Source organism: Glandiceps talaboti, chromosome 3 (genome assembly GCF_964340395.1).
Source record: "Glandiceps talaboti chromosome 3, keGlaTala1.1, whole genome shotgun sequence".
Classification (NCBI taxonomy): domain Eukaryota; kingdom Metazoa; phylum Hemichordata; class Enteropneusta; family Spengelidae; genus Glandiceps; species Glandiceps talaboti.
The window spans coordinates 23,250,537-23,275,246 of record NC_135551.1 but is presented as its reverse complement, the minus strand read 5'-3'; the positions used below and the strand labels follow the sequence as shown (position 1 = coordinate 23,275,246).

The window sequence follows — 24,710 nt, the reverse complement described above, 5'->3', positions numbered from 1 at the left end:
TTTGATAGGGAAGTTTTCGTAATATGGCGGCAGGAGTTGAATAGTGCAATGAATTGTAACGTATATCATCCTGTGCATTACTATATCCTGAGCTAATAGGCCTAAAATGGTCACCGTTCTAATAATCAAAAAACAACTCGACTATCTCTCAAATGACAATGTAGAACATGTGCCTGTTTGAGACGGATATATGAAAAGGGAGCATTCTCGCGAGCCATATATTTTGCCTGCTTTCTTAGAAAAATAATTGCACCCCAAAAAGGAGTGTTGATGACATGGCGTAAATATAACCGTCAAGAATGCAACTGTTCTAATTTGACGAATTTCTGAATCTTTGATTTGTTGTTCAGTATATTTCTATTGCCGTTATACATTCATAACAAAGTGTTACTACTCAGTTGTATTCGTCTCCAAGGGTAATGCCAATCAACCAACTTGAAGGTCATTTTCAAGGGACACACGTCGTTTAAAACTTGAGTGATGATGACGATGCTTTTCAATTGTGGAGGAGTAAGATGATGTTGTTGATGATGATGATGATGATGATGATGATGATGATGATGATGATGATGATGATGATGATGATGATGATGATGATGATGATGATGATGATGATACAGAAAGATAGGAAAGAGAGAGAGCCAGAGATAGACAGAGGCAGACACAGAGACGACGGCACATAGAAATAGAGATTGACAGTTATTTTATTCATGCTGTACTGCATCCCGCCCTCAACCCACCCTCGAACATGAACAGAGTAGACATGGACGGACAGAAAAGAGAACAGAGAGGCAAGGGTAGTCACGACAGACAGCCAGGCAGGCAGACAGACAGACAGACAGACAGACAGACAGACAGACAGACAGACAGACAGACAGACAGACAGACAGACAGACCGACAGACAGACAGACAGACAGACCTAGAAAATAAAGACACGATGGTTTCCAAGACTTCATTTCCCATTAGAGTAGAAGATGGCGTTTTTATTGTGTCGTAATCTGAACCATGGAGTAGCTGCAATTGCTTTTTTCAGATTTTCACCGTCGTTTTACACAGAATGATGATTGACATGCCTGGAGGAATCAATCAATCAATCAATCAATCAATCAATCAATCAATCAATCAATCAATCAATCAATCAATCAATCAATCAATCAATCAATCAACCAACCAACCAACCAACCAACTAATCAATCAATCAATGGTGGCGGGGGTGGCGGTGGTCAGTGTGGTGGTGGAGGTGGTAGTGATGGTGGTGGTGATGGTGGTGGTGGTGGTGGTGGTGGTGGTGGTGGTGGTGGTGGTGGTCGTAATTATTGATAGGGGAATGTATTTGTATATATTGCACTTTGTAATATCACGTTGTATAAACCGTTATTTGAGTTATAAAAAGTGACCCGTGTAATCCAAAATGTTTATTCCGCTTTCGAATTATTAGTCAATGTTTATCGTTTATCGTTTTAGCCGATATCACTCAGTATACCTTTCTAACTTTGAGTCGACATCTGGCTGAAGGCGGGAATTCCTAGTAACAAAAATTGATGGTTTGTGTAATTGGTGACGTCATGACAGCTACGCTGTTTTGTTAGTAACCATACACTACGACGATCGTCACACTCATGGGACTAATAGCCAGGAGTATTCGCCTTTTTCGCACCAAAAGTTGGTTTATAAAAGAGAAAAAAATACTGATATATGTAAGCTTTTGGCACGTTCTGAAAAAAAATGCAAAAATTCCCAAGTAGAATTTTGGCGGGAAATTTTAGAAGGGAAGTTTATCATAAATCTTTCAAAATACATCAATTTACCCCTAAATATTGATATAAATATGGCGCGCTTCAGCCATTGTGTAATGTGACACATGCAAGACTTCAGAAAATGACTTCCAGTAAAAACAGATTTTTTTTTAGCCAGGCGTCTTTTGTTGTCATCAATGCTGAAAGAATGTGTCACGGTGACTCTGATAGACGAGAAAAACATGTAACACAGCGATAAATAATCGTCGTCAAAAGAGTGGTGTTCATATTAGGGTAACGTCACCTCTACTCCCACGAGAGGTGTCCGCGTTCGTCTGCTATATTTGCTGGGGGACATTACAACAAACTTGACAAGCAAGCGTTGAAATTAATTTGTCTCCGTCTTGTTCTAACTTTGTCATGTAAATGTGACGAGCATGACGTCCACGGATACACAGTACATTATATTCAGTTTCAAGTTGGTGTGGGTAGTGAACCATACCATGACAACGTGCGGGTGAAATATTGGTAACGCGTGCCCTTTCAGTGTGAGTTCATTATTGCAACTTTCAGCCAACGCCTGTTGTTAAACTGTTTTCCCCCCACAAACTAATTCACTAAATTTGAGATGTGTATACCAACTGTATCAAGCTCCTCTGGAGAATATCTTTATTTATGTCTTAGATCTCCAATCTCAGCTTTCAGGGGGTGTAGCTTATATCACCATGTGTTGTTGTTGTTGTTATTTTTTGTTTGTTTTTTCGGGGGGGGGGAGAAGGGCATTACATGATCAAATTGTGACGTTGTGACTAAAATGCATTGATGTATATCAGCTTGACATTTTGTTTTCCATTTTATGTGAAACCGTGTCAACCCCCCCCCCCTCTCCGCTTACCCCACAATCTATTGAAATAGACACGTACAGATTGGGTCACGTGACAAGAACGCGGAAAAAGATAACTCACGACATCTACTATATATCATTTTCGGCGGGAATGTTCAACATTAGAAGTATGGAATGTGTTTTGATCTGAGGTTAGTGTCCATTGATTCCAAATAGGAAATCTCCATGAAATCGAATTCGACAGTACCTCTACACTACTAATCCCGGCATTCTAATGTAACCAGTGAATAATTGAACCAGCTATGAATTATCAACATGCCACGTTCACCTGATAGTATACAATTCATAGGTCATGGGTCATAAATTACATTAATTAAGCATGAACATTGTGGCGTCACACTAATATGAATATTTTGTATGTTAAATATATAACTCCCTCATATCTCGCTCTCTCTCTCTCTCTCTCTCTCTCTCTCTCTCTTTCTGTCTCTCTCTCTCTCTCTCACTCTCTCCCTCTCTCTCTCTCCCTTTCTCTCTCTCTCTCTCTCTCTCTCTCTCTCGCTCTCTCGCTCTCTCTCTGTCTGTCTGTCTGTCTGTCTGTCTGTCTGTCTGTCTGTCTGTCTGTCTGTCTCTCTCTCTCTCTCTCTCTCTCGCTCTCTCTCTCTCTCTCACCACACTTCACATCTATTAACAACAGTATCCTCGAGAATTGATTTATATATGTTAGTTCATACTTCCCTATCTTTGCGATAAATATCTAGGTTTCGATAAGTTTGTCTTCTTTTCTTTAACCCCCCCCCCCCCCATGAACTGTTCTAATTAGTTTCCATTTAAAAGCAAAGGTTTGTTGGAAGAAATCGATAAAATGAGCTTTGATAACACTGCGAAAACACCAAGAGAAATGTTAGGGTAGCTACTAACTATGTGATGAGGGGATCAATTTCTTAAGCATTCTAGAATTAGACGTATGATCTGATAAAACGAACTGGTTGGGAACGCCACAACAAAGGCAGTCGACAGGACCCTATCCGCTTATCACTCACGATCAAATAGAAGCTGCACAGGGCGTTTCGAATCGGTATATTATGATATCTCCCCTCTGCACCGTGTTAAGTCATGAATGATTGAATTTTCGTTGAGGATTTGCGGATTTTATAAGTTTGTGTCAGCTCCTTCGGTGTCACAAAGTTAGGAACATACAGGTATCACATGGCGGTTTATAGTCAAATATAATTCTTTCTATAGCGTGCTATTTGAAACGTTATGATGTGCTATTTGAAAAGTGGGTCTTAGAATATTTACATTTATCATTCATCTTATATTAGTGATTTTCTATGACAATGACATTGAGGTTGTGACTATGAAAACTTTTAGTGACAACATTAAGGGATCACTTTGGTCCTTGACAAAAAAAATCTGAGATGCTAAAGACGATGAAGGATGTGTGCTCAGCAAAAGTTATCACACCAATTGTCTATATTTTGCATTTGCCTCCAAAAAGTTGCGAATAACACCTGTGGCAAAGCAGCCAACCACCTCCCACGAGCCGAACCTAATCCCGACTGTGATAGCCAAACAGGTGTTTTCTTTGTTGTTACTAGCACAATAAATGATTGTTGAGTAATTGTGGCCACGCGGCTGACACGTGCGTCCTTCTTCACTCATCAGCTGATAATTGCATAAAAGATATATTAATAGTTCATTGACAAGTATTTCGCGCCACAAAATCAATACTATTCAATCATTTGGGGGGAATTTTTCGCATATGTAGGTGAGAACATCCTCCTGGAGTTAGCTGCGATGGGCGAGAAATGTTATCTTGAATCCAACACACTTCCAAATACAAGATAGAGATGAAAACGCCTTTGTATGACTATTATTATGCAAATCAGACGACATGTGCTCGGAGTGGCGAAAATTCCCACACTCATGAAACAATTAGTACCTACCCAAGTCGTCTGCTAAAGTCGCGCGCTTTTAAGAACTAACACAGGGTCACATTTGTCGTTTTAGAACACATCAGCTCATCCGCAAGATGTTTTATCTTCGTTGAGGCTATCAGAAAGGTCGTAATTTTCAGGGCAAAAATCCAGCAAATACCTTCTGAGTTTTTCTATTTACCGGTTAGCGCAAGCGCACAACGAGTTCTTCCCAGAAGTTGTGTGCTTTCCCTTGGGGCGATCCTATATAGGACGTTGCCATGTGTGAGGTTCTCTGGGCGGTAGCACTTTAGAATAAGGTCTCCTTTTGTCTGTTACAATACGGGTATCGTTTTCCCCAACGGGCGGCAATAAACAGCACAATAAGGGAAGAGCCTCTGTTGTGATTTGTCCGAATGGTATTAGAATTGAGTCCTTTGCAAGCAAGACCAAACAAAGGACTACGCTGCTTGGGTCACTGCACTCATATATATTTTGTTTTATGCAATCGTGGCTTTCACGTACCGTCTGCGTATGTGCCATGCTACTAATCGAACCGTTTATGGGCTATAAACTGTGGCCGTCGATCTTATTGAACTGCTGCTTTAATAGTAATAACGAAAAGGGACATCCACAGGCCAAGGACAGTACTCCTTAAAGTCCCCCTATCTCAATAAAACGATGGAGATGAATATAAGGCTATTTCTCATAGTTTTATATGTGCTGCCAGACTGGAAACACGACCTTCTTTTTGGTATAAGACAATAATGCACTCATACTTGCACTCCAATAACAAACCACATTTGGATAACTACAAAAAGTTGGCAGTTGGAAGGCAGTACATGAATTACATATAGTCTATATTTTGTGCTGTAGTAAATATATTGGAAATCTAATAGTGTGCACGGTTTTCATACGTTTAGTTGTCTTTATCCCACCGTATAACGTAAAGGAATTGACCCCCATTAAATTAATTAAGTCAGTTTATAGAACGTAGCAGCTATAGGTAAAAAAAGAGTCTGTGCAAACAAGAAAGGCTTCTTGTCTGTCAGCACCATACTTTATATATTCTTGTCCATACAAATCTGACTGTTACATGTACAGTTTGTCCGTCTGCCCGTCTGATCTGCCTGTCTGCCTGCTGTCTAACTGTTGTTGTTTATATGTATGTTTACTGTTTCTAGGTCTCTTTCTCTGTCTGTCTGTCTGTCTGTCTGTCTGTCTGTCTGTCTGTCTGTCTGTCTGTCTGTCTGTCTGTCTGTCTGTCTGTCTGTTTGTTTGTTTGTTTGTTTGTCTGTCTCTCTACCTGTCTGTCTGGCTGCCTATTTGTCTGTCGGCCTGTCTGTATGTTTGCCTGCTTTTCTGCCTGCCTGCCTGTTTGTTTGTTTGTTTGTTTGCTTGTTTGTCTCCCGTCTCGTCTGTTGAACTGTCTCTGTTTAACAAGGTATACATTTCTATCTGTTTTTTGTTTGTCTTTTATGTATGTTTATTGTTTCTATGTCTCTTTGTCTATCTGTATATTTCTCTGCCTGTCTCTCTGTCTCTCTGCCTCTCTGTCTCTGTCTGTATGTCTGTCTGTCTGTCTGTCTGTCTGTCTGTCTGTCTGTCTTTCTGTTTGTTTGTTTGTTTGTTTGTTTGTTTGTCTGTATCTGTGTCTGTCTCTCTGTCTTGTGTCTGTGTCTCTTTGTCTCTGTCTCTCTGTATCTCTGTCCCTCTCTGTCCATAACTGTCTGTCTGTCTGTCTGTCTGTCTGTCTGTCTGTCTGTTTGTTTGTCCGACTGATCTGCTTGTCTGTCTGTTTATCTGTCTATCAACGCATGCATGCCTATCTTCTCTCCCTCCCTCCCTCCCACCCTCCCTCCCTCACACTCACAGTCTACGTGGTGTTTTCTTATTGTGTTGTCTGCAATCATATGCTAACTCACTGAGTAAGTACATACGTTTTTTATATGTATGAAAGCTGATTGTCTTCAGTTTGATTATTCTCCCCCCCCCCCCCTCTCTCTCTCTCTCTCTCTCTCTCTCTCTCTCTCTCTCTCTCTCTCTCTCTCTCTCTCTCTCTCTCTCTCTCATTGCGGCATTTGATAACTCATTATCACTAAACCGTGAAAAGAGAACAACTTGCAATTGTTGTTATTTACATAACCTTTCATTCATTCAGAGTTACCTATACATGTACAAATGGCCTTTCCAAAATTTGCCATGGTGGCGCTCTACTTCCTGTCTGTGTGTACCTTGGGGTGTATACATGGTATAGGTTACTCATTTAATCACAGAGCACTGCTGCTTTCCTTGATGTCTGAACAATATGAAAAATATCGCCGATTTACACTGCTACAGAATACCAAGGGACAAAGCTCTCAAAAAAACCCGATACTATGAGGTGATGATACCCCAAATTTAAAGCCTGAACTGGGGTGATGTATTCTAAGTTTCCTCTTTGCAGTCTGCAATGGCCTATTCCAACAGATAAGAAATAATTTGAGGTTAGGTCTCTTTAAAATATTTTTAACATTTCATATTATATTCTGACTTTGACCTGACAGAGGGTTTCACAAAAGCCCTAGTAGTAAGGCCAGGGTCCAACTGATTTGAAAGCATATGTGCCGTTGTTGGACTATGGAAAGGAACAATACTTGTGGAGCACTTTCAGTGTCTTGGAAAGCGCTATATAAGAAGTCACATTTTCACTATTAACATAAGTAAATGTATTTTTTTATTACAATCAGTGCAAGCAACAGGTGTCATTTTCCAGTGTTTTCAAATTATCAAAGCGACTTGCGAAAAGCTGCACATTGTATCCTTGCAAACGTCATGGAGATTAAAGCGCCCTCAACGTACACTCCTGAGCATCGTGGCAATAACCCGATGATATGATTGTGTAGACTTCCTATCAGGTTTATACAAATGTATACAATAGTCTCCTGGTAAGAAACACATTTCTTGATACGTCCATGTAACCCTAATGTATATATTTTGCTCGATCTCAACAAAGTACAGGATCTTAATTAGATTACAGAATCTTAGATTACAATATAGAAATACAGGAGAAATGAAGAGGCCTTTCATTCAAACATACACACACACACACATAGACAGACAGACACACACACACACACACACCAACCACTATTAAACATTGTAAATAAATGAACACATAGATTCGTATCACGTGATGATGTATTCATTTTAGAGGGACATAAAGTGAGATTATATACCATGTACCATGGGTGTAAATTTTGCTACATTTTCAAAAGGTACTACACAGTTACTGCAGAGGCATACTTTAAAACCGTCATTTCCAATTGACTGGACTCAAACATAGGAGTATACATAGGAGTAAACGATCCGAAGACGTAATTGTTTAGCAATGTCGGGGAAAATTCCTACTCTGCAATCAACAGTTCGAACAATGCCAGAAGACAACTGGGACTAAACAAGTGATGGCGCCCGTCATGAATTTGTATACCACAGTTCTTGAACACTTTCAATGTTTGCTGTCATCATTCAGGTGACAACTGCACTTTTTTTCCAGTGCAATACTTAATCATGTAGACAGGGCTACTACTGTACTCAGTAAAACACGATTCACTAAATCAAGCACTTATACTAAATATATCAGTTTTCGAGAATTTAAATATTTGTTTTGTTCATTACCCATATTCAAATGGAGCAAACCATGTGTATGTGTATGTATGTATGTATGTATGTATGTATGTATGTATGTATGTATGTATGTATGTATGTATGTATGTATGTATGTATGTATGTATGTGTGTGTATGTATGTATGTATGTATGTATGTATGTATGTGTGTGTGTGTGTGTATGTATGTATGTATGTATGTATGTATGTATGTCAATGGATTGATGGATCGGTGACGGATCACGCAATTGTTGCTGTATACAATATACAAACGTTAAAACCTGTGCAATAGATTATACCACAAAAAGTGCAATTGATCCGATGAACATCATCTGAGCGGCGACGAAATGTGACGCAGGGTAACTCGTTCATCCCAAAACACTTACATTTAAACATATTGCAAGTCGTTTAAATAACAGACCGTAATTAATTCAATTGTGTATTCATAATTACGTCATAAATCAAACGAAAGTTGGGATCACAGACTATCTTGTTACCGCCGTTCTAAGTTTGTGCCAGCCGTGCCAATGTCACAGCTTTCAAAGCACGTGTACTAACCATTCATTGCATCAATTTTATCGATTTATCTCCATCTCCTTCGCTTGATCAATTATGTCGAAGTGTTTGAACTCTTTTCGCTCCGTGTGAATTTGTCTTCTGTCGCCAGAAAGTTCTGGCTCTCCGCGTACCCACTGAGTAATTTCCAGCAACTTACACGCACGACCTATCCCGCATGTCTTTTGATGAATCGAATTATTCAACCCATTAATTTGCCATCATTTATCAATTAACGTCAACTGAAGTATCCTACTCATTCTACACGTGGACACATGTGTCATTTCTCTCGTATTTACAGGAAAGTTTTATTTGTACAATCCTAAACGTTTACGTTAAAACAAGTGTTTGATGATGCCATTAAATATGATACATAGAAACAAAAAAACCGTGTGCTAATATTAACATTATGAATTGACCAAGTTTGTATACAGACCCTGCCTTGACCTACCTGACCTCGTATCACAACCGTGACGTCATTTACTAGATTTGTTACATATTTCAATAAACTGTTGTGATAGAATCGATGCAAATGTAAGCTAGACCTAATAGATATATTGACTATAAGTTTATTCTTTTCTTTTTTATTATTTAAATGTGAGCATAGAATATTGCTCTGCTATAAATGAAGGGTTCTTATTAGTGATGGTCAGAACTCAAAAATAACCACCTCTCAAATCTAATGAAACAAAATTCAAACGAATCAATAATATATTATCTTAACGCTAAACTTTACGTCAGTGAATGAAACAAATGAATCAATGACGTATGATGTATACTCTAACGTGTTCCATCATTGAATGAAACAAATGAACCAATAGCGTATGATGTATACTACAAATACTCCAAGATGTTTCATCATTGAATGAAACAAATGAATCATTGATACCAATATACACTCTAGGATGTTCCATCATTGATGATGATGAATGAATCAATGACGTATTATATATACTCCGTTCCGTCATTGAATGACACAAGAGGACGATAAACAACCAAAGCAAAACCATCTACATGTACCATGCACATCTACGCACGATTTTATTCAAAGTCTTCCGACCCGAAGGACATTTCTGGATGCAGTCTTTTTTACATAAATTCGAATGTCACTTTTAACTCAATGTAACAGTATGTTGTTACCAACGTTCCGTTTTATGCTCCGTCTAGGAATCTTCGTGCCCATTACATTAGCACATTTTAATTCTATTCAGGAGAAATCAGTTTTACCCACGACTTTTGACTATCGATTCCTTGCAAGACGTTGGTATATTTTCCAATCTAAACATTTAAAGCGATCTGTAAACCAAGTCTTACAAAAACGCTGAAAGCTAGTACATGTATTCTGCTTTTGTGGAAATGTTTTCACACTTTTAATGTTTAGGACTGATCAATAACACTCAGTTTGTGTTCAGGAAATACATCTACGTAGCTACACAGCAATTAGTATGCTGACTGCATGAAAGTACGTTGCCTTTATGACAGCATAGCACCTTTTAGACTGTCCACCAATCAAATTCTAACAACTTTTTTCCTTGGATTTGGGGAGTGCGGGTGGTGGGGGGGATAGCGTGAGTAAATGAGTGAGGGAGGGAGGGAGAGAGAGCTCGAGAAAGAGAGATGGAGAGATGACAGACAGACAGACAGACAGACAGACAGACAGACAGACAGACAGACAGACAGACAGACAGGCAGGCAGGCAGGCAGACAGACAGACAGACAGACAGACAGACCGACAATTCTTTTAAGTATGTTAGTTTCCTAAATTCTTTTTATTAGCTCAACTTGATAGCTTAAGAAAACAGACTTTTAGTGATAGCCTTGACATTAAAAAACCCTCCAAAGACAGGAGAGGTTCCCCCTTCCGTAACCACACCCTACTTGACCGCTCCACTCCCTCTCATTGCTTATTAACGCATACCTTTTCGATTTTATCGACTACCTTTGAAATTAGCTAATGTGGATGAAAAATGGATAAAGTTAACACCCCCTGTCACATTTGTTGATCTATCATTGGATGTCAGAACGTAGATCTTGGATAAAGAAAAATAGATACCTGAGAAGAAATATGGCTCTAACATTTCCTACAGTGATGACATTGGAGATGAAGTTATCGGGGAAGACTTTGGAAGTTAAGATGACACAATTTATCCTTTGATGTTGAAGACTTATAATTTCTAACAACCACACGCAGAAGCAGAGTTGCAGGTTCATGGATAAATGTTTTTTTAATTATAATAGAAAGGTATACACCCATGATGCAATCCATCTCTATAATTTATGTAAATGTTATAATGATGGGGGGGGGGGTTATAGAATTTTTAATAGGGAGTCCTAAAGAAACAGCTTTGCAAAAGGGGTTACCTGAAGAAAAACATTTTTAAGTAATTTCTAAACCACCCCTCCCTGGCATAAATAATGAACTGTCCTCAAATTATGTGCGGCACGGTATATATTTTAGTACTATATATGGCGCCCTCTTTAGTGTAATTTGGGAGTATAATTTTCACTTATTCCGTGCACTATTAATACGATTCGCATATCCATACACAACGAATGCAAATGAGCGTGTCAAAGGTCACATATTGATTGAATCATCATCAAGCAACCAATAGGACTTTCACACCTAGAAGAAGATAGAGTTTAGGTGACGATTACTTTTAGTTTTCGTTTCTAGTTGTTCAACTTAACTAAACCATCTCGACCGATAAGATGATAAATCTTGGTCTAAAAACGATGTGCACTCACATTCTACGTGGTGTTTTCTTATTGTGTTGTCTGCAATCATATGCTAACTCACTGAGTAAGTACATACGTTTTTTATATGTATGAAAGCTGATTGTCTTCAGTTTGATTATTCTCTCTCTATATATCTCTCTATATATATATCTCTCTCTCCCATCCCTCTCTATCTCTCCCTCTCTATCTCTCCCTCTCTCTCGCTCTCTCTCTCCTCTACTCTACTCTGTGTGTATATCTGTCTGTCTCCCTATCTATACCTATCCGTCTGAGTCTCTGTATATCTCCCTGTCCCTGTCTATCTGTCCGTCTGTCTGTCTGCCTGCCTGCCTGTACTCATGGGTGTCCGCATATCTTATATTTTCAAAAACATTTGGATTGTGTTAAATGAATTATAATAGGCATAGTATAGGTTATTACGTCTAGACGTGGTTAGTTTTGAGCAATACTCGTTCATACTGGTCACCCTAATCTGTATATTATTTGATAGAGACTAATATTATTCATTTGTTGGCGTTGATTTGCATATATTAGTATTCATCATTTAGGTATTTCCTCGATTCCACTTCTATCTCAAAAAACTGCTAGTTAAAATAAATTTATTTTGTGTGATATTGTCGCCCGAATCTGGTTAATTTTAAAAGAAAAATTGTGCTTATTAATTGCTCTTTTTCACATACCATTTTCAAAAAAATGTCTCTACCTTATTTCTAGAGTAGGATTTGACTTAATATTTGATTACTTCAAGCTGCACTTGCTGCGACTGAAACATTTTTTAGATGACTTGTTGCTATATACAATCATTTACTATTGATCCTACATCGTATAATAGTACAACTTTAGTTCCATTTGCATAAAAATGCATTGGAAATTGGCTTTGCACGTGCGCTCATAAGAAGATCCTGGAGAGTATTGCACCACCTGTGTTGTAGCTGTATACACGATAAATGAAATCGAATTGATTTTGGGTCCGCACCTCAAAATCAGTCCCCCTCAACAGCGATAATGATCGATCTCAATCTGTTTCTGCACTATTTATGAATAATATTGACAACTGGTTAACATGTACAGTGTCTGATTATTGGTATTTTAACAATTTTCAGTGAATACATTGTGGTTGTCTGCTCAGAAAATAATACTGAAATTATTGCTTTTGCTCAAGATTTAAACTCGCCACTATTTTATCTACGGATAACATTGACTACTAACAGATATCTTTTTTAATCTGGCTGCATGTGTTGTTGTGTAATTGTAAAAAACAGGTCATGTGCAACTTACTAGTTCAATTACCTGAGGTGTGATTGTACCCGAAACTATCGAATTTCGGAGTACACTGAACTCTCATAAGTGTATTCATGTCGAGTCAGTTTTTTTAATGTATGGTTTATATAAGAAAAAATACAATATGATAGAATGCCGTGATTGTAAATTACGTGTTTGCCCTTTAGGTATCTATAAGTGATCGTAACGCATCAATAAACGAGGTGTAACTGAAGAGTGTTGTAGTCCCAATCGATAATTATTTGAGTTATATACTGTGTTCATTTCAATGGCTTTCCACAAAGTAATCTTAAATTTCTCTCATCATACACTTTAATTAACAATCGGGTGAAATTCATTCAAAGTAGTATGAAGGGATCGATTGCTGAGTTTTTAGGCAGTATTATTAACGATACAAACTTTCACAAAAATAAAACTGCATGAAAGGATAGCATAAATTACTTATGTTTGATTATGCACTTTGAGTTTCAACTTTATAATCTTAAATGTTACACAAACTATAATATTATATAGACATATGTATACCTAATCAATAAGTACAATATATATTATTTGATAATCAATAGCTGTTCATAATGTCCTGGAGACCTATATAAATGTAATGCATTGTACTGACAACATTCAGTGTTTTGCTACAGAACTGCTTTCTTTTTTTCTGTCTTGACCAATGACGTATCTGGATTTCCACTATCTATATATGTACTGGTAGAATGTAATTTATTATATACGATATACTATTTACTACATGAATTAAAGATATACAATAATGTATATCACTTTTGTCACAAATTTATAGCCACCTTGCTATAAAATTGATCCACTACAGCATGACTACGTTAGCGTTGCATCTCAAACATTTTTCTTATAGATTGTGGTAGTGGTGCTTGGACCAAGGTTGCGGCGTTCCAATCATGCTACCACTTCACTTCTCAGTTACGGAATCGCGGCAATGGTCAAAGTATGTGCATAAATAATGGTGCCGATCTTGTTGTCATTGGAAGCAGTGAAGAACAAAGCTGGATCAGTTCCCACATGGAAACCAATTCGTAAGGAATTTATCGCATTTTTATTTCTTCACTATCCTCATCACTCATCAACTTCCAAGAAAGCTTTACTGTGTCACGAAATCTCAGCATGAGAAATTGATTTGGTTTGTTAAGCTAAATTCATTAAATTGAAGTCCATTTTGAAATTCCTACTTCAATCATCTTTAGCTAATTTGTAAGATGATATGCCTTTAACTCAAATGTAACCGTGAAATATACATACTTTCATGACAATAGTATTGAATCAAATCTTCTGGTGCGTTGTGAATTAACAGCTATGGTCAAAGTATTCTCAGCCGTGTTCATTCTTTGTTTGTTTGTTTGTTTGTGTGTGTGTGTGTGTGTGTGTGTGTTTGTTTGTTTGTTTGTTTGTTTGTTTGTTTGTTCGTTCGTTCGTTTGTTTGTTAGACAGACAGACAGACAGGCAGACAGACAGACAGACAGACAGACAGACAGACAGACATGGGATATCATTGAATTTCACAGGCAATTAAAGTGTGCACGAATGTTAATATGTTAATGAGATTTCCCTTCAAATTACACTGCAGTGACCGTTGGAGAGCCTGACGTGGGTTTTTTTCCGCTCGAGTAATAGAAGATTTTATCAGTCGTTACAGCATTGAGTCTCGCTGACTTGGCTCCCCTTTCGTATCTGACCGCATTTTAACCCATGTTTTGTAAATAAAATAGTTGAACACGCGGGGAGGGTCGTGTTTTACATGACAGACTGTGCTTGTTTTCCAGCATCCCCTAAAGGCTCCTTTAGTTACCTGTACACATAATATCATGTATATATAACGTCATGTACACATGGTATAATATCATGTTCATTCTATTTTTTCTCAAAGACTAAGCAATGAGTATTGGATTGGAATAACAACAAAAGACTACCTGTGGGTCAACGGACAAACCGATGTAGCCTACAACCACTATTCTCTAACGTCTACACCAGATGAATGTATTTACATAGACCCGAGTGATTTTACATGGCGTGATGGAGATTGTAGCACCGATAGAAAATCGCTGTGTGAAAAGATTGCTTTAGATGCAGGTAAGTAACTAAACTCTAAGATACGCCGTGTCGCTTCGCCCTCACCGGCCTCGCCGGCGATGATCATGTCCGATGTTTGAGGGCGCCCCGTTACGGGGTACATTATAGACCAGTAATCATATTGATGTTTTCTATCGACTAATCTGGTTCTTTGTAGGATATACATTGCCTACACTTACAGTAGTGTTGGCTTTTAAATTAGCTAACTCAAAGGTTAATCCAAAAACGTCAGCTATCTATCGAAAATGTTTATCTATAGGACTATTTCTTGTATACACATTATAATATTCTTTTTAACATATGTGCATATTTATAATCAACAAATTTGTGTCTGTTTGATTCAGAATTCGATCCTCCAGTAATTAGAGGTTGTCCGACTGATATAAAACAAGCTACCGACCCCACTTCCCCCACTGCTAGTGTGACATGGACTGAACCTAGTGCGACGGATAGCCAGAATCCACCCGTTGCTATGACAACAACCCATGTCTCAGGTTCGACCTTTGCTATTGGTCCAACGATTGTGACATATACATTTACTGATGCTGTTTCTAATTCTGCCATGTGTCAGTTTGCTGTTAAGATAACAGGTCTGTTTCCTAGATGTAATATTTATCCGTAAAATCTTAGACTGTGTGTAAACATTTTAATATTTTCAGTGGGTTTTTGGCATCACCCCTCTGGCGTGCCCACCCTTCGAAGTGTGCCGTATGATCACTCGTCTAGCAAACGAGACTAGATATACTGAGCGTAATTGGAACCACACAATTTTTGTTCTTAGGCCTCATGAGTTAACCATAGCAACATTATATTGTTTTACATACAAGTAACTGTTTTATGTTTATCAGCTGAATATCTGTATATCCCATAAAATAACTCATTCATGGTAACTAGTTTGTAAAGGACCCTTTTATGTTTTAGAGAGCAGCTTTCGATGTCTAAAGTTGAAAATGAGCGATATCCAGATAATATCAGCATTCACATGATTTTCGCCTAGTGTGGTTTGCAGGTATACGTATCCATATAGTTCATATTTTAATATCATCAACAGATTTAGAGAACCCTGTATTCCTGAACTGCAGTAGTAATATGACAGTAAACACATCACTCAGTTCCGGCAAAACCACGGTGTCCTGGCAACCACCTGTTGCTTCTGACAACTCCGGCCACGTAACTCTGACAGCAAGCCATCAAGTGGGGGCGCTCTTTACGATCGGTCTGACAACGGTGACGTATACAGCCTCCGATCCTGCAGGCAATGCAGTTCAATGCAGTTTTACCATCACTGTGAAAGGTAAACTTTAATAGTATCATTTGTCGTTAATCACTGTCCTTTTTACGGCAACACTACCCCATAGTGGAAATAAGTCTTCCATGTTATCAAAGCGCAGGAGTTGTTGGTGGTTTTATACATGTTTACATACATTCTTTGATGAACGAGACAGGCAGACAGACAGGCAGACAGGCAGACAGACAGACAGACAGACAGACAGACAGACAGACAGACACAGACACACACACACACAAAAAAAAAAACCCAAGCATACAGACTGACAGACAGACAGACAGACAGACAGACAGACAGACAGACAGACAGACAGACAGACAGACAGACAGACTGACAGACAGACTGACAGACAGAAACAAACACATATGCTCCCTATTACATTTTGGGGCTCTCATTCGAAATAATGTTTAGATGTTTAGTATTGACCCACGTAAAGTGAAGATGCAGGCTAGAAAGAAATCACTGTCGGCGACAAATTCTAAGAAATGTATTTTACAACACGAATGCGAAAACGAAAACGAATACGAATACGAATACGGATACGGGTAAGAATACGAATACGGACATTACAAAAACATTGTACACAGTAATTATGGATAGAAAATGTATCGCAAACAGTTCTTATATATTGCTAATTCAGATTATTTTGTCCTGCTTTCCAATATTTAGTCGCACAGGATTTCTAACACTCAACTTTATCATATAGGGACATGTACAGTCGATACAGAATGTTGATCATGTCCGATGTTTGAGGGCGCCCCGTTACGGGGCACATTGCAGACTAGTATTCAAATTGATGTTTTCTATCGACTGATCTGGTTCTTTGTAGGATATACATTGCCTACACTTACAGTAGTGTTGGCTTTTAAATTAGCTAACTCAAAGGTTAATCCCAAAACGTCAGCTATCTATCGGAAATGTTTATCTATAGGACTATTTCTTGTATACACATTATAATATTCTTTTTAACATATGTGCATATTAATTACAATAATCAACAAATTTGTGTCTGTTTGATTCAGAATTCGATCCTCCAATAATTAGCGGTTGTCCGACTGATATAAAACAAGCTACCGACCCCACTTCCCCCACTGCTAGTGTGACATGGACTGAACCAAGTGCGACGGATAGCCAGAATCCACCCGTTGCTATGACAACAACCCATGTCTCAGGTTCGACCTTTGCTATTGGTCCAACGATTGTGACATATACATTTACTGATGCTGTTTCTAATTCTGCCATGTGTCAGTTTGCTGTTACGATAACAGGTGTGTTTCCTAGATGTAATATTTATCCGTAAAATCTTAGACTGTGAGTAAACATTTTAATATTTTCAGTGGGGTTTTTGGCATCACCCCTCTAGCCTGCCCACCGTTCGAAGTGTGCCGTATGATCACTCGTCTAGCAAACGAGACTAGATATACTGAGCGTAATTGGAACCACACAATTTTTGTTCTTAGGCCTCACGAGTTAACCATAGCAACATTATATTGTTTTACATACAAGTGACTGTTTTATGTTTATCAGCTGAATATCTGTATATCCCATAAAATAACTCATTCATGGTAACTAGTTTATAAAGGACCCTTTTATGTTTTAGATAGCAGCTTTCGATGTCTAAAGTTGAAAATGAGCGATATCCAGATAATATCAGCATTCTCATAATTTTCGGCTAGTGTGGTTTGTAGGTATACGTATCCATATACAAATGTAGTTCATATTTTAATATCATCAACAGATGAAGAGAAACCTATATTCCTGAACTGCAGTAGTAATATGACAGTAAACACATCACTCAGTTCCGGCAATACCACGGTGTCCTGGCAACCACCTGTTGCTTCTGACAACTCCGGCCACGTAAATCTGACAGCAAGCCATCAAGTGGGGGCGCTCTTTACGATCGGTCTGACAACGGTGACGTATACAGCCTCCGATCCAGCAGGCAATGAAGTTCAATGCAGTTTTACCATCACTGTAAAAGGTAAACTTTGATAGTATCATTTGTCGTTAATCACTGTCCTTTTTACGGCAACACTACCCCATAGTGGAAAAAAGTCTTCCATGTTATCAAAGCACAGGAGTTCTTGGTGGTTTTATACATGTTTACATACATTCTTTGATGAACGACACAGGCAGACAGACAGACAGACAGGCAGACCGACAGACACACACACAAACACACACACACACACACACAAACAAACAAACAAACACAAACAAACAAGCATACATACATACAGACGGACAGACAGACAGACAGTCGGACGGACAGACATAATGACAGACAGACAGACAGACAGACAGACAGACAGACAGACAGACAGACAGACAGACAGACAGAAACAAACACATATGCTCCCTATTACATTTTGGGGCTCTGGCTCAAAATAATGTTTAGATGTTTAGTATTGACCCATGTAAAGTGAAGATGCAGGCTAGAAAGAAATCACTGTCGGCGACAAATTCTAAGAAATGTATTTTACAGCACGAATACGAATACGAATACGAATACGAATACGAATACGAATACGAATACGAATACGAATACGGACATATCAAAAACATTGTACACAGTAATTATGGATAGAAAATGTATCGCACAGAGTTCTTATATATTGCTAATTCAGATTATTTTGTTCTGCTTTCCTATATTTAGTCGCACAGGATTTCTAACACTCAACTTCATCATGTAGGGACATGTACAGTCGATACAGAATGTTGATCATGTCCGATGTTTGAGGGCGCCCCGTTACATTACAGACTAGTAATCAAATTGATGTTTTCTATCGACTAATCTGGTTCTTTGTAGGATATACATTGCCTACACTTACAATAGTGTTGACTTTTAAATTAGCTAACTCAAAGGTTAATCCCAAAACGTCAGCTATCTATCGGAAATGTTTATCTAAAGGACTATTTCTTGTATACACATTATAATATTCTTTTTAATAAATGTGCATATTAATAACAATAATCAACAAATTTGTGTCTGTTTGATTCAGAATTCGATCCTCCAATAATTAGCGGTTGTCCGACTGATATAAACCAAGCTACCGACCCCACTTCCCCCACTGCTACTGTGACATGGACTGAACCAAGTGCGACTGATAGCCTGAATCCACCCGTTGCCATGACAACAACCCATGTCTCAGGTTCGACCTTTGCTATTGGTCCAACGATTGTGACATATACATTTACTGATGCTGTTTCTAATTCTGCCATGTGTCAGTTTGCTGTTACGATAACAGGTCTGTTTCCTAGATGTAATATTTATCCGTAAAATCTTAGACTGTGTGTAAACATTTTAATATTTTCAGTGGGTTTTTGGCATCACCCCTCTGGCGTGCCCACCGTTCGAAGTGTACCGTATGATCACTCGTCTAGCAAACGAGACTAGATATACTGAGCGTAATTGGAACCACACAATTTTTGTTCTTAGGCCTCATGAGTTAACCATAGTAACATTATATTGTTTTACATACAAGTAACTGTTTTATGTTTATCAGCTGAATATCTGTATATCCCATAAAATAACTCATTCATGGTAACTAGTTTATAAAGGACCCTTTTATGTTTTAGAGAGCAGCTTTCGATGTCTAAAGTTGAAAATGAGCGATATCCAGATAATATCAGCATTCGCATAATTTTCGCCTAGTGTGGTTTGTAGGTATACGTATCCATATAGTTCATATTTTAATATCATCAACAGATGAAGAGAAACCTATATTCCTGAACTGCAGTAGTAATATGACAGTAAACACATCACTCAGTTCCGGCAATACCACGGTGTCCTGGCAACCACCTGTTGCTTCTGACAACTCCGGCCACGTAAATCTGACAGCAAGCCATCAAGTGGGGGCGCTCTTTGCGATCGGTCTGACAACGGTGACGTATACAGCCTCCGATCCAGCAGGCAATGAAGTTCAATGCAGTTTTACCATCACTGTGAAAGGTAAACTTTAATAGTATCATTTGTCGTTAATCACTGTCCTTTTTACGGCAACACTACCCCATAGTGGAAATAAGTCTATCATGTTATCAAAGCACAGGAGTTGTTGGTGGTTTTATACATGTTTACATACATTCTTTGATGAAAGAGACAGGCAGACAGACAGACAGACAGGCAGACAGACAGACAGACACACACAAACACACACACACACAAACAAACACAAACAAACAAGCATACATACATACAGACGGACAGACAGACAGTCGGACGGACAGACAGACAGACAGACAGACAGACAGTCGGATGGACAGACAGACAGACAGACAGACAGACAGACAGACAGACAGACAGACAGACTGACTGACTGACAGACAGACAGAAACAAACACATATGCTCCCTATTACATTTCGGGGCTCTGGCTCAAAATAATGTTTAGATGTTTAGTATTGACCCATGTAAAGTGAAGATGCAGACTAGATAGAAATCACGGTCGGCGAAAAGTTCTAAGAAATGCATTTTACAGCACGAATACGAATACGAATACGAATACGAATACGAATACGAATACGAATACGGATATATCAAAAACATTGTACACAGTAATTATGGACAGAAAATGTATCGCACAGAGTTTTTATATATTGCTAAATCAGATTATTTTGTTCTGCTTTCCAATATTTAGTCGCACAGGATTTCTAACACTCAACTTTATCATATAGGGACATGTACAGTCGATACAGAATGTTGATCATGTCCGATGTTTGAGGGCGCCCGTTACGGGGCACATAACAGACTAGTATTAGTAATCAAATTGATGTTTTCTATTGATTAATCTGGTTCTTTGTAGGATATACATTGCCTACACTTACAGTAGTGTTGGCTTTTAAATTAGCTAACTCAAAGGTTAATCCCAAAACGTCAGCTATCTATCGGAAATGTTTATCTATAGGACTATTTCTTGTATACAAATTATAATATTCTTTTTAACATATGTGCATATTAATTACAATAATCAACAAATTTGTGTCTGTTTGATTCAGAATTCGATCCTCCAATAATTAGCGGTTGTCCGACTGATATAAACCAAGCTACCGACCCCACTTCCCCCACTGCTACTGTGACATGGACTGAACCAAGTGCGACTGATAGCCTGAATCCACCCGTTGCCATGACAACAACCCATGTCTCAGGTTCGACCTTTGCTATTGGTCCAACGAATGTGACATATACATTTACTGATGCTGTTTCTAATTCTGCCATGTGTCAGTTTGCTGTTACGATAACAGGTCTGTTTCCTAGATGTAATATTTATCCGTAAAATCTTAGACTGTGTGTAAACATTTTAATATTTTCAGTGGGGTTTTTAGCATCACCACTCTGGCCTGCCCACCGCTCGAAGTGTGCCGTATGATCACTCGTCTAGCAAACGAGACTAGATATACTGAGCGTAATTGGAACCACACAATTTTTGTTCTTAGGCCTCATGAGTTAACCATAGCAACATTATATTGTTTTACATACAATTGACTGTTTTATGTTTATCAGCTGAATATCTGTATATCCCATAATATAACTCATTCATGGTAACTAGTTTGTAAAGGACCCTTTTATGTTTTAGAGAGCAGCTTTCGATGTCTAAAGTTGAAAATGAGCGATATCCAGATAATATCAGCATTCACATAATTTTCGCCTAGTGTGGTTTGTAGGTATACGTATCCATATAGTTCATATGTTAATATCATCAACAGACGAGGAGAAGCCTGCATTCTTGAACTGCAGTAGTAATATGACAGTAAACACATCACTCAGTTCCGGCAATACCACGGTGTCCTGGCAACCACCTGTTGCTTCTGACAACTCTGGCCACGTAACTCTGACAGCAAGCCATCAAGTGGGGGCGCTCTTTACGATCGGTCTGACAACGGTGACGTATACAGCCTCCGATCCTGCAGGCAATGAAGTTCAATGCAGTTTTACCATCACTGTGAAAGGTAAACTTTAATAGTGTCATTTGTCGTTAATCACTGTCCTTTTTACGGCAACACTACCCCATAGTGGAAATAAGTCTATCATGTTATCAAAGCACAGGAGTTGTTGGTGGTTTTATACATGTTTACATACATTCTTTGATGAAAGAGACAGGCAGACAGACAGACAGACAGGCAGACAGACAGACAGACACACACAAACACACACACACACAAACAAACACAAACAAACAAGCATACATACATACAGACGGACAGACAGACAGTCGGACGGACAGACAGACAGACAGACAGACAGACAGTCGGATGGACAGACAGACAGACAGACAGACAGACAGACAGACAGACAGACAGACAGACAGACTGACTGACTGACAGACAGACAGAAACAAACACATATGCTCCCTATTACATTTCGGGGCTCTGGCTCAAAATAATGTTTAGATGTTTAGTATTGACCCATGTAAAGTGAAGATGCAGACTAGATAGAAATCACGGTCGGCGAAAAGTTCTAAGAAATGCATTTTACAGCACGAATACGAATACGAATACGAATACGAATACGAATACGAATACGAATACGAATACGGATATATCAAAAACATTGTACACAGTAATTATGGACAGAAAATGTATCGCACAGAGTTTTTATATATTGCTAAATCAGATTATTTTGTTCTGCTTTCCAATATTTAGTCGCACAGGATTTCTAACACTCAACTTTATCATATAGGGACATGTACAGTCGATACAGAATGTTGATCATGTCCGATGTTTGAGGGCGCCCGTTACGGGGCACATAACAGACTAGTATTAGTAATCAAATTGATGTTTTCTATTGATTAATCTGGTTCTTTGTAGGATATACATTGCCTACACTTACAGTAGTGTTGGCTTTTAAATTAGCTAACTCAAAGGTTAATCCCAAAACGTCAGCTATCTATCGGAAATGTTTATCTATAGGACTATTTCTTGTATACAAATTATAATATTCTTTTTAACATATGTGCATATTAATTACAATAATCAACAAATTTGTGTCTGTTTGATTCAGAATTCGATCCTCCAATAATTAGCGGTTGTCCGACTGATATAAACCAAGCTACCGACCCCACTTCCCCCACTGCTACTGTGACATGGACTGAACCAAGTGCGACTGATAGCCTGAATCCACCCGTTGCCATGACAACAACCCATGTCTCAGGTTCGACCTTTGCTATTGGTCCAACGAATGTGACATATACATTTACTGATGCTGTTTCTAATTCTGCCATGTGTCAGTTTGCTGTTACGATAACAGGTCTGTTTCCTAGATGTAATATTTATCCGTAAAATCTTAGACTGTGTGTAAACATTTTAATATTTTCAGTGGGGTTTTTAGCATCACCACTCTGGCCTGCCCACCGCTCGAAGTGTGCCGTATGATCACTCGTCTAGCAAACGAGACTAGATATACTGAGCGTAATTGGAACCACACAATTTTTGTTCTTAGGCCTCATGAGTTAACCATAGCAACATTATATTGTTTTACATACAATTGACTGTTTTATGTTTATCAGCTGAATATCTGTATATCCCATAATATAACTCATTCATGGTAACTAGTTTGTAAAGGACCCTTTTATGTTTTAGAGAGCAGCTTTCGATGTCTAAAGTTGAAAATGAGCGATATCCAGATAATATCAGCATTCACATAATTTTCGCCTAGTGTGGTTTGTAGGTATACGTATCCATATAGTTCATATGTTAATATCATCAACAGACGAGGAGAAGCCTGCATTCTTGAACTGCAGTAGTAATATGACAGTAAACACATCACTCAGTTCCGGCAATACCACGGTGTCCTGGCAACCACCTGTTGCTTCTGACAACTCTGGCCACGTAACTCTGACAGCAAGCCATCAAGTGGGGGCGCTCTTTACGATCGGTCTGACAACGGTGACGTATACAGCCTCCGATCCTGCAGGCAATGAAGTTCAATGCAGTTTTACCATCACTGTGAAAGGTAAACTTTAATAGTGTCATTTGTCGTTAATCACTGTCCTTTTTACGGCAACACTACCCCATAGTGGAAATAAGTCTTCCATGTTATCAAAGCGCAGGAGTTGTTGGTGGTTTTATACATGTTTACATACATTCTTTGATGAACGAGACAGGCAGACAGACAGACAGACAGACAGACAGACAGACAGACAGACAGACAGACAGACAGACAGACAGACAGACAGACACACACACACACACAAAAAAACAAAAAAACAACCATACATACAGACAGACAGTCGGATGGACAGACAGACAGACAGACAGACAGACAGACAAACTGACAGACAGACAGACAGACAGACAGACAGACAGACAGACAGACAGACAGACAGACAGACAGACAGACAGACAGACAGACAGACAGAAACAAACACATATGCTCCCTATTACATTTCGGGGATCTGGCTCAAAATAATGTTTAGATGTTTAGTATTGACCCATGTAAAGTGAAGATGCAGGCTAGAAAGAAATCACTGTCGGCGACAAATTCTAATAAATGTATTTTACAGCATCAACACGAATACGAATACGAATACGAATACGAATACGAATACGAATACGAATACGAATACGAATACGAATACGGATATATCAAAAACATTGTACACAGTAATTATGGAT

At 38.6% G+C, this 24,710-nt stretch overlaps 1 protein-coding gene across 1 annotated transcript in view; it reads left to right on the top strand.

Moving 5' to 3' along the window:
* Positions 1-748: 748 nt before the first annotated feature.
* The window catches only part of LOC144433231 (hyalin-like), a 31,267-nt gene continuing 7,305 nt past the window's right edge, over positions 749-24,710 (top strand). Inside the window, exons 1-13 of the mRNA XM_078121540.1 lie at positions 749-791; positions 13,586-13,763; positions 14,612-14,814; positions 15,159-15,404; positions 15,866-16,108; positions 17,125-17,370; positions 17,841-18,083; positions 19,105-19,350; positions 19,812-20,054; positions 21,096-21,341; positions 21,804-22,046; positions 23,098-23,343; positions 23,806-24,048. Coding sequence (XP_077977666.1) covers positions 749-791; positions 13,586-13,763; positions 14,612-14,814; positions 15,159-15,404; positions 15,866-16,108; positions 17,125-17,370; positions 17,841-18,083; positions 19,105-19,350; positions 19,812-20,054; positions 21,096-21,341; positions 21,804-22,046; positions 23,098-23,343; positions 23,806-24,048 — 2,869 coding nt within the window. The remainder of the gene's footprint in view (positions 792-13,585; positions 13,764-14,611; positions 14,815-15,158; positions 15,405-15,865; positions 16,109-17,124; positions 17,371-17,840; positions 18,084-19,104; positions 19,351-19,811; positions 20,055-21,095; positions 21,342-21,803; positions 22,047-23,097; positions 23,344-23,805; positions 24,049-24,710) is intronic.